The following is a 12,259-nucleotide window of genomic DNA, read 5'->3' on the forward strand; positions in this document are numbered from 1 at the left end:
GTAACTATGGTAGCAATAGCCACATTTCAAAATGTTTGTCATTTATATTTATGGCCAGAGAATGCTTGACAACCAATGCAAAGAGTGGTAGCTAGGATTTTTAAGCCTAGACAATATTTCTATAAAACAAATAATTTTAATTAGGCAGTATTAATTAAACCCCCAAAACCCTTATTTTTTTTGATTTGTCTACACATGAAAGCAGAACAGAAAATATTTTGAGCCAAATAATGGGACAAACTAGCTTCAGCCTATTAAAATTGGCTTCCAGCTGCATGCTCAGATAGAGCTGCAGAATCTAGTTAGCCAAATAGCATTTGGGGTCAGGAAAGGGAACCTTGGGGAGTCTTGCAGCAGCAAGATGGGCTTCATTTTGGGTAGGAGAGTTGCATGAATTGACCTTTGACTATTTCATACTCACTGCCAGTATGCTCAGAATACTCAAAATACTTCCATGTAACCCCTTGCTCTCCATTCTCCATCTCCGTGGACATTAGCAAACTTTGACTATCAGACTGCCAATGTGAAGGCACACAAAATTTGTTTGAAGGCATAAATCTCCTAGTATAGCAGAATATATCAATTTGCTTTAAATTATTTTAATGTTCTTTGTTATCATGGCCAGTTTACCATGAATAAACCATCTCCCATGAACATACATATCAATTTTCTCCTCCCCAAATTCCTTTTTCCCATAGTGTGGAAAAACAAATAGTATAATCTAAATAGGCAGCCAGTTCAGTGGTTCAGGTTGACACTGGATTGAGCTTCTACCCTCCAGGAAGAAGTTAGGTGGAACAGGGCAAGTAAGACTTGCAGATGGAAATAAAATTTGTAGAAGAGGGGAACTGAGTTGGCTTGGAGCCAAGCCAGAATTAGTAACCAAGAAGTTTTAATCAGGGAAAATTCTTAGTAGAGGCCAAAGAAAGAAAAATCAGGTCATTAGTAACAGCATTGAAGATATACAACAAATAAGACACAGAAGAAAAAGTTAAGGGCAATATACCGATAAGTTGGGAAGGCAAATTCATTTTTGCTACCTTAGCTGAGATAGAGTGGTACATCCTGGGAAAGGTAAGGTTATGCCATATAGAAAAAGTATAGTCAGTGCTTGAGAAATAGTGATCTTGAATAAAGTGAAATGGAACTTGTAACTGGAACAGATTCATAGATAAGAATTTATCCTGGTTACAAAGCCTGTTTCCTTTGGCATTTATGCATGGTGATGTTTATTTGCAACTAGAGGCGTTTTCAGGGGAAAGATGAGTGCTTATGAGAATAAAGACACTAGAATCATTTTACCAAATTGTACAATTTATAAAGGAAAATTACTATAATAATGTACAATTCTGTATATCTGGGTTATAAGCAATTTTGAGATAATTGGTCATTCAGACACCACAGTACAGATATCATTAGAGGATATAGAATTGGAGTATCAGAACAGTGGGAGAATAATTAATGTTTCTAATGAACTATTAAATTTTCCAGAAGAGAAATAGCTTTTCATTTTTTAACATGCATTAATCTTGGGAACTGCAGAATGATTACAAGAGTGATGTGTTTTTGAAAATACACTTACTGTAAACAGCATTTAGAACTGTTGCATACACATTGGTTTATTTACACTATCCTCACCATGAATTGTTAAGAATATAGGAGATTGGGAAAGAATATGTCTGTTATCTTTTAAACTCACAAGGGGATTTTAAGACCTTAGGAAATAAGGTTCACCACTTTGCACAGATAACATACCAAGGATGTTCTAACTCTCTTACATATTGCAGGGTGGCATGAATTGCAATGATAAATTGCTCTGATAATTGGGTGTAGATTCATGGTAGAGGCTGAAATGATAATCTTATAGAAACAATTGCCAGATGGTTTTACTGTTTTTTATTATCCTGATCCATCTATTCACGTGAAAATTTTATTTTTAATTATTTATTTTCATTATGTTAATCAACTTAAACTCCCCCTCTGTTCTGATATACTGATCCAATCATCAGTGTTCATAGGGGGCATACCAATTTTTGTCAGGAATGTTCAAGGTTTTATTTCCATGGATTTTTATTTGCTATGGAAGGAAGCACTCAACAAAACAAGAGGCCCTCATGTTCCAAAAAATTCTTTACCCTGATTGACTATTAGTATTATTAGTATTCTGGTGATTAATACCTTAAGAAAAGCACTGCAATTTTATATGACTTTAGTGGTTTAAAAGAAAAAAAAAAGTACAGAATATTATCTTGGGAGTTGCACATTAAAATGCCTGTAACACCTTAAGGGCTTCCCTGGTGGCTTAGTAGTAAAGAATCTGCCTGCAATGCAGGAGACACAAGAGGTGGGCTCAATCCCTGGGTCAGGAAGATCCCCTGGAGGAGGAAATGGCAACCTACTCCAGTATTCTTGCCTGGAGAATCTCATGGACAGAGGAGCCTGGTGGGCTACAGTCCATGGGGTCACAAAAGAATCACACAATTTAGCAACTAAACAAAACACCTTAACCACAGACATAGCACTTTTGAAGCAACTTTCTGGAAAGGAATAGTTACTGCCTGAGAAACTGTTGGAATGTTATAGATTAATTTATAACTAATAACCTACAGCTGTTGGAATAATTTAGCATAATAAAGACAGGTGAGATTTTCCACCAGCTTTCAAGGACAGACCCTATTTCTGTTGCCCAAACAGGACATTTTAACTTTTGTACTTGTCTGAAATCTTGGGAGATAAGGGCAGGATCCTGGAAAGGGAGAGTTTAGAGGTGCTGATTGGCCAGGGCCAAGTGATAAGAAGTTTTGACTGCCAGCAACGGAGTGAATTGGAGCCATAGAATCTGACATCAGCAAGAACAATTAGTAAAAAAATTGGGATTTTCTTGAAATATCGAAGAACTCCTGACAGGGACCAATGAAGTGGTTGCCAGTATATTGAAGGTGTAATGTATGTTATGGCAAATAGATGGGGAAATAATGGAAACAGTGAGAGACTTTATTTTGGGGGGCTCCAAATCACTGCAGATGGTGACTGCAGCCATGAAATTAAAGACGATTGCTCCTTGGAAGAAAAGCTATGACCAACCTAGACAGCATATTAAAAAGCAGAGACATCACTTTGCCAACAAAGGTCCATCTAGTCAAAGCTATGGTTTTTCCAGTAGTCATGTTTGGATGTGAGAGTTGGACTATAAGGAAAGCTGAGTGCCGAAGAATTGATGCTTTTGAACTGTGGTGTTGGAGAAGACTTTTGAGAGTCTCTTGGACTGCAAGGGGATCCAAGTCCATCCTAAAGGAAATCAGTCCTGAATATTCATTGGAAAGACTGATGCTGAAGCTGAAACTCCAATACTTTGGCCACTTGATGTGAAGAACTGACTCATTGGAAAAGACCCTGATGCTGGGAAGGATTGAAGGCGGGAGGAGAAGGGGATGACAGAGGATGAGATGGCTGTATGGCATCACCGACTGGATGGACCTGAGTTTGAAGAAGCTCCGGGAGTTGGTGATGGACAGGGAAGCCTGGCGTGCTGCAGTCTGTGGGGTTGCAAAGATTCAGAAACAACTTAGCAACTGAACTGAACTGAATGAGTGTTATACCTAGTTGAAAAAAGAAAACTATTCTGCTGGTGAGCCAGAGGCAGTCCTGTAAGCTGTGTGTTGGGGGGTATGTATGCTTGTACAGAAGATGGTGAAGTAAATCTGAATTTGCATGAAGACTGAAGTGGTTCATCATGTGTTTGACACTATTACTTTGGGATTGCTGTTTAAATTCACTCATTTAATGTCATGAGGTGGTGAGACGAAGTATTTCATACCCACGGTGGAAAGAAGTAAAAGCTATTAAGACTTTTAAATGAGTTGTTTGATGTCTAAATAGTTGGACTCTATTTAGTTGTTTGTTTCCATTTCTATAAAACTTTCCCATCCTTCTGTTCTCCATCTAACTATGACCAGACAACTGCCAAAATCCAAAATCCGTGTTATACTAATGCTTGGTTATAATCTTCAAAGAGATGAATGTCGCTCACTCCCCTATCCCCAGAAATACATGATTCACTGGTCTGGAACTGGGGATTTAGTCTGATCAAAGATCAATTCTGCCTTATTACTGCTACTACTACTACTGTTAAGTCACTTCAGTCGTGTCCGACTCTGTGTGACCCCATAGATGGCAGCCCACCAGGCTCCCCCGTCCCTGGGATTCTCCAGGAAGGAATACTGGAGTGGGTTGCCATGTCCTTCTCCAATGCACAAAAGTGAAAAGTGAAAGTGAAGTCACTCAGTCGTGTCCGACCCTCAGCGACCCCATGGACTGCAGCCTTCCAGGCTTCTCCATCCATGGGATTTTCCAGGCAGGAGTACTGGAGTGGGTTTCCATGGCCTTCTCCGCAATTCTACCTTAGGGTCTATTAAACCAAATGCTTTTTGAAAGGACAAGGTAAACACATTCAAAATAATACTTGACATCTGTCTCTTGGTTGTATAACAACAATGGATAATTAAACTGGGTAGCTCAATTAAATTGTACCTGGAAATCTTATCAAATTTAAAGTATTACTGGTCATATAAGTTATACAAGTAGTAATTATAGAACATTGGACTTTTTTCTTCTCCTCCAGTCATCAGCAATGGGAGCCATGGGACCTGGAAATATTGGACCACCAAAAATAGAAGAGAATACAGGTAAGTTATACTATAAGAAGTATAGCATATAGATCAATATAATCAGTATACTCTCTTCTTTGGGAGCAAAATTATAGGGAGAGTAATGCTAACACTAGCACTTATCAAAGATGAACTCAAATAATTGTGGGGATGATGAACAGCTATTTACATATAAAGATGCAGCTTTTACTCTATGTTGCAGGTAAGTTGTTTTTCTAGTAATTGAAGTTAATTTGCCTTGAGTTATTCACATTTTGGGGGATGTTTCCTGAGATGGAAAAACAAGAAAGTCCATGTGGTTAGAGAACTTTTTTTAAATTATTTGGAGTCTAGTTACCAAGATGCTTAGCTTCTTCACCTTCTATGCTGCTGTATTCAGGCAGTTTCACAGAATTCATTCATTAAATAAATATTTGTTGAGAGCCTATTATGTACCAAGTAGTATGGTCATCTCTGAGACTATAATGGAGATCAAAATAGAGTCATTGCCCCCTTTGAACTAATAGTCTTCTGGAAAACACAATAAAACAAATAACCACAAGATTTCATCTAATGTTGAAAAACATGAATTAAAGCCCATTGGGTGACTTATAAAGTCATGGGTCCAATAAACTAGAATAAATATTTTTTGGATGTTTTACTTGTGTTTTGGCTTGTACATTTTCACAGAGTTGAACATTTTACACAACTTTAAAAATCTAGAAAGTTCTAATTCTATTGCTCGTGATCACAGTTACCAGAGGATGGACTGGGAAAGGAAATGAAGTACTTAGGTAATTGTAAAAAATTTTGTCTGGAAAAATGTTTAAAATAATGACTAAAATGATGTCTGAGTGGACAATTTTAAAATTTCACTAGTTATTATTCTACATACTCAAGAGTATATTTGCGTTATTCAAGAGATATTCACTTCATAGAAGACTAGTTCCAATTTGGATGTATTTCTGTGCTGCCTGTATTTCTTATAATGTTATGTCTAATAATCCCGAAATACTGAGAACAATGAGTCATACATAAAACTTTATATATAAAACTGTAATTATGCTTTACAAAGCCCATGTTAAATAGACACAGATCATTTCAAAAGAACTGGCAGAATTGAAAACCTGACAATCAGGTACATTTCAGAGAATGCTTGAAAGACTCAAAATACTGTTCTGCACCTAATGTGAGTTGCCATTTGCTGCCCCAATAGTTGGAACAAATTCAAGCTAGGATTTTGCATGCTTATTTACTTTTAAACATTTGAATATGGCATGTAGAAACCCAGGAATATGCTCAGTTTGACATAAAAGAGAAGTAAAAGGCATTTTCTTTAGAGCTCACGTCTACATGAGTAAAATACTGGATTAAAAACGATTATTGTCTCAACTGTTTTCAATTTCTTTCACTGATAGAATTTTTAAAGAATTATATCAGGCTTGCATGCAGTTCAGTTGCTCAGTTGTTTCTGACTCTTTGCGACCCCAAGGACTGCAGCATGCCAAGCTTCCCTGTCCATCACCAACTCCTGGAGCTTGCTCAAACTCATGTCCATTGAGTTGGTAATGCCATCCAACCATCTCATCCTCTGTTGTCCCCTTATCCTGCCTTCAATAATATAGCTTAGTACAAGATAAAATATTTCTACCCAAATCATCTTGATTGCATGTTTCATTTGTTCTTTGATGTAAAAATATTTTACATATGATCCTACTTGTTTCTGTAAAACAGTGTAATATTTCTTTGCACATATGTCATGCAATATATTATCTATAATATATATTTTATATTCAATGTTATTTTATGTACTAAATATTTATATATTATATGTTTTATATGTGTATATACACATATATGTATGTGTACATATATATTTGTAGATATAGAGAGATATGTGTATATACACATATACAGAGAGAGACTAGGAAGATATACACCAGAATGCTATCATTGACTATCTATGAGTGGTTGGATTGTAGATTATTTTATTTTCTTCCTTTTTGCTTATATATCTTTTCCAAATTTTCTACATATATTATTACAACTCTTCAATGTATTGGTTGTGTGTTAATTAAAAACTTTAAGTCAATTGTTACTAATTTAGCTTCCTTTGACAAAAAAACAAGCTAGTGATTACAAATAGAAAATGTTTCACTTCAGTGATCCCAAACTTAATGTGAAGAAGGACAGGGGGAATTTCAAGGAGTAAAAGACGCAGGAGGTTCAGCGTTATCTCCCCTTTCTTCACAGTCATCCCTCAAACTAGTAGTGAAAATTGTGAAGAAATCTGGAATCCAGAGGAACTTTCAGAAGGAGCAGAGCATCATGATGTGTGGGATGTTAGAGACGCACCAGAGTAAGTCAAATGAAGTCAAGAACATGTTTGGGAGTTTTAGATGTGTCATCTAATACTGTTCTATTTTTGACAAGATTCACAAAGTAATTTCTACCACATAAAAGGTAAAACTATGGTGACACACAGAAGGCATGTGTAATTGATTATTTTTTTCCTTCTAGAGCAGAAACAATAAAACATAATACCTTTCTTTCAGTTATTATCTAGCAAAAGATGAAAAATACAGTCACTTCCATTATAAATTTAGTATCATTTAGTCGTATAGTGTGTAACAGTGGATAAAACCAGCCCATTAAATTACAGGCATTCATACAAACTAAATTATTATGCCATGTTTTTGTGTCAAAGACTTGCTTTTAATTACTCAGTGTTCCATAATCTGAGTAAAATGCTATGTTCTCCCACCAATTATCAGCTGTTACCTGGACCTATTTACTACTTATTTTAGTATTGTGTTTAGTATATTTTGCAGGCAGGATTAAAGGCTTGCTTTCTAGCCTTTTCAATAGGAATCATAAATATGAATTTTAGAATTTTCATAAAAGCCTTGCATACTAATACATGAAATCACTCATTCTTTTAAGATTCAAGTATGTTTACATACATAATTTAAATTAATGATTAAATACACTAAGCTTTAAATATATGTATTTTAAAATAAAATCTTGGTTGAATATTTAGAATAGCTTGAAAAACAAAGGCAATACTTATTGAATTACAATGTACTTTAAAATTTATTGAAAACTTCTATGGTAAGTGATCTGAGAAATTTTCTGATTCCAACTGTAAAACTGTGTCCAATATTTAAAAAAAAACAACTATGCTTCTATCTTCTACCTCAGTTCTGAAAATAGAAGCAGTGGGAGGCTGCAGATAATTAACTGGAAAAAAAGTAGTCAACTTTCAAATAAACAATGTTTAAAAAAAAGTAAATCTCATAAAAAGAGAAATCAAAGGGGATTTTAAAACATTTCTGTCTGCATCTTAAATATCAAGGGAGTGAATCCCAGGTTATGTTTATACAGTGCCCACACATTCCTGTGAAAGTAAGAATTAAATCATTCATTTGTCATATAGTTTAGTGAATGTCAAACAGCCATATGTGGCAAGCTCCAAATCTGAGTAAATTTTTACTTTTCATCCTGATGTTTGATGTTCTGTCGAAAGAATATCCCTCAAAATTTTAAATGAACAAGAACTCCAGTAAGGATATGAAGAAAATTGCTTTATAAGATTTTTTAATCTTTATTTTCTATCTTATGCAAATACATTTCAAAATGTCCTAGTTGATAAAGAACAAAATGGATAGAGAATGGGAACAGGCAGGTCACAAAAGAAGAATCACAAGTTACCAAATAAAAATAATAAGGAGCTGAGCTAAGTCACTGACCTTAGGGAGAAATATGAGGGTCTTTATCTGAGAGATATTTGAAGGAAGATTTGGTATTTGATTAGATATGATGAATAAGAGGAAAACATCAAAGATGATGCTGAGATTAGTCGCTTGGGTGACTGGGTGAAGAGTGAAGCCATTAACTGCGATTGGGAATGTAGTGAAGTAGAAGTGGTGGGAGTTTGATTTTGGGTGTGTGGATTGTGAGGTGCCGTGGGACCTTCAGGCAAATATACATAGAAGGCAGTTGGAAAATTGCATCTGGAGATGAGGGGAAGGGCAACAGCTAGAGCAAATCCATGTGGGAGTCCAGGGCATGTAGATCAATATCTTTCTGTTTTGTTTTAACCTGGTTTCACCTGTGTAAATACCTGGGAGCTGTTATAGTCTATTAAGAAAAAAGTGTTCCATCTCAAAATGCTGTTTACTCTTAGTCCTGTTGCAACTCAGAGAAATCCCTCTTTCATCCTTGGGTATTCCGGTTCGCAAGTGGTCAGAAGTTCAATGTTGTCCTTTAGTCTTTCTATCCAGAGATTTGCCATTTCTTCATTAGAGTAGGATTAAACAGACAAGATTATTTGTAAATGTTTGCTTATTTCATTCCATCTAAAAAGATAGGGTTCATTTATGGCTGGGGGTTTCTATAAACCACTGTATCCCTAGGGTCCCAAATTTGGGGCCTAGGAAAGTTTGTGGATTGTCTTGTGTGAGGTGAAATACCAGGAAAATCATTCCTTGAACTAAGGATTCTGTAGATTCTAAACACTGTGGTTGTAGCTCTGCTGTCTACATGATCAGTATTTCTACTGTAGAATTTTTGAGGTGGAAAAGACAATAGAGATCATTTAGTTCAAACTCACCCCTTTCCATAAATTGTACAAATCCAGAAGCTGAGACCACATGAGTTTGGGACTTGACCAAGATCACACAGTTAATGACAGCAAGAGTACTAAGCCTGGATTTTTCTTACTCTGTGGCTTAAATTTGGCAGAAGGTTTCTTTCTATCCATGAAACCCTAGATTATGGGCCCACTATTCTTCTGAGCCATTGTTTTCCAGGAAAGGACCTTCCTTTTTCCTTCTATTTTTACTGTTTGTATAGCTCTGAAACAGTTAACTTTTATTTTTAGACAGGTATATACAACATAAATCCTGCTTTACAGTTTTAGGTATTTTTGACTAAATTTCTGACTTCTATTTTCTTTATGCCTGAAAAACTGCAAGCACTTTATTTATTTTGTCCTTTTATTTTTTGTAGAAATATGTCCTCATAAGTTTCTAGTTTTCTGCTCTGTGACAGAAAATTGCTCTTTCATTTGAGTCTCTATATCACTGGCTTTTTTTCAGATATGAGATTGTGTTCAAACAGCAGGTGGGGACAGAAGATATGTTCCTAGGATTGACCAGAAAGGATGCGTCAACTGCATGTTGCAAAGATTTAGTGGTAAGCCTCTCCCTTCTTCCCCATTTTCCATATGACCATTATAGTTAAATTGACTTATGCAAGGCTGTAAGCCCTTTAAAAATAGTGGTTGCTACGTTTGAGGCACTAAGGGAATAATAGAATAGACTATTTGTTTAAAATTGGTAAACATGTACAAAATAAAAAGTTTACACATGTGGATAAGATTTACAAATAAATAGAATCGTATGATGTAACACACTATTTCTAGCCTAATAACACCACCCAATCTGGACTGAATTTTCTTTCATCCTAGTTCTGTCCTATCCATACCATCTGATTGGTTATTAATTTCTAATGAGTTGACAGTCAATCAGAATGAAATATTTCCTTCCCTGAATCTGTCTTATCTCTTATATCTGTATCTTTTTAAAAATTTAAATTTATTTATTTTAATTGGGGGCTAATTACTTTACAATATTGTATTGGTTTTGCCATACATCAACATGAATCCTCCACAGGTGTACACGTGTTCCCCATCCTGAACCCCCCTCCCACCTCCCTCCCCGTACCATCCCTCTGGGTCATCCCAGTGCACCAGCCCCAAGCATCCTGTATCCTGCATCAAACCTGGACTGGCAATTCATTTCATATATGATATTACACATGTTTCAATGCCATTCTCCGAAATCATCCCACCCTCGCCCTCTCCCACAGAGTCCAAAAGACTGTTCTATACATCTGTGTCTCTTTTGCTGTCTCACATACAGGGTTATTGTTGCCATCTTTCTAAATTCCATATATATGCATTAATATACTATATCTTTTAATGACTCAGCTTACATTAGGGAATGTAAAAGGGGATCTTTTTCCCCTTAAATTTTGGATCTGAACTACCGACTTAACACTCTAAAAAGACATCCAAATTGTTGCTTGGCTCCCTTATATGAATGACGTACAGCATGTTGGAGAGCATCCTTTGCCAAGCAAAGGATGTTTCTTTCTGTGTAACAATGGCGATACCAGTGATATCAGTGAGACTACCTTACTGGATCTAACCAAGAGTGTGAAATGCAACTCACTTTGGCAATATACACTAGTAATTCTGGTGTTTGGTGCTGGGAGTTTATTTTTTGAGAGTAGAGGCTGTGCATCTGTATTTTCCCATCCCTCTCTTAGAATACTCTATGACATAGAATACTAAGGTGCCCATAGGAGATGCTTAATATTTTTCCTTAAGCAAATGGTAAATGGATTCTCTTTTGCATAAATTTCAGGTTTTCTCTTATTAACAAAATCTAAGACATTCAATTGGATCAAATAAAATAATGAGAATAGCATCTTTAAGGACCTCAGGAGATTTTTCAAGCTCTAATGAGTTAGGTTTCAAGTGATCTTGAAGTAATTAGCTCCCAGGGTTTTACCAGTAATATTCAAATTTCTCTCTCTTAAATGACTGTAAGATTATGTTTTTGATGTTTGATATTGCGAATTACTCTAAACTCTAAAGAAATTTTAGGCCCTAAATAAATAAAACTATTATGAGCCTTTCTATTTCTCTCATGAAAATTGCTCAGTTCAGTTCAGTTCAGTTGCTCAGTCGTGTCCGACTCTTTGCAGCCCCATGAATTGCAGCACGCCAGGCCTCCCTTTCCATCACCAACTCCCAGAGTTCACTCAAACTCACATCCGTCTAGTCAGTGATGCCATCCAGCCATCTCATCCTCTGTCATCCCCTTCTCCTCCTGCCTCCAATCCCTCCCAGCATCAGAGTCTTTTCCAATGAGTCAACTCTTCGCATGAGGTGGCCAAAGTACTGGAGTTTCAGTGTTAGCATCATTCCTTCCAAAGAACACCCAGGACTGATCTTCTTTAGAATGGACTGACTGGATCTCCTTGCAGTCCAAGGGACTCTCAAGAGTCTTCTTCAACACCACAGTTCAAAAGCATCAATTCTTCGGCGCTCAGCTTTCTTCACCCTCCAACTCTCACATCCATACATGACCACTGGAAAAACCATAGCCTTGACTAGACAGACCTTTGTTGGCAAAGTAATGTCTCTGCTTTTGAATATGCTATCTAGGTTGGTCATAACTTTTCTTCCAAGTAGTAAGCGTCTTTTAATTTCATGGCTCAGCAATGAAATTAAATCAAATCATTTGCCAAGCAAAGGATGTTTCTTTCTGTGTAACAATGGCGATACCAGTGATATCAGTGAGACTACCTTACTGGATCTAACCAAGAGTGTGAAATGCAACTCACTTTGGCAATATACACTAGTAATTCTGGTGTCCAGTAATTTTGAGCATTACTTTACTAGTGTGTGAGATGAGTGCAATTGTGCTGTAGTTTGAGCATTCTTTGGCATTGCCTTTCTTTGGGATTGGAATGAAAACTGACCTTTTCCAGTCCTGACTAGCATCAATAATAAAGGTATTCTGAGTGAAGAATCTTGGAAA

At 36.4% G+C, this 12,259-nt stretch overlaps 1 protein-coding gene across 1 annotated transcript in view; it reads left to right on the forward strand.

Annotated features, from left to right (window-relative positions):
* Positions 1–12,259, forward strand: part of DNAAF6 (dynein axonemal assembly factor 6) — a 41,804-nt gene that overhangs the window by 370 nt on the left and 29,175 nt on the right. Inside the window, exons 2-4 of the mRNA XM_055564706.1 lie at positions 4,622–4,685; positions 6,900–7,005; positions 9,746–9,842. Coding sequence (XP_055420681.1) covers positions 4,622–4,685; positions 6,900–7,005; positions 9,746–9,842 — 267 coding nt within the window. The remainder of the gene's footprint in view (positions 1–4,621; positions 4,686–6,899; positions 7,006–9,745; positions 9,843–12,259) is intronic.

This window comes from Bubalus kerabau, chromosome X (genome assembly GCF_029407905.1).
Source record: "Bubalus kerabau isolate K-KA32 ecotype Philippines breed swamp buffalo chromosome X, PCC_UOA_SB_1v2, whole genome shotgun sequence".
NCBI lineage: Eukaryota > Metazoa > Chordata > Mammalia > Artiodactyla > Bovidae > Bubalus > Bubalus kerabau.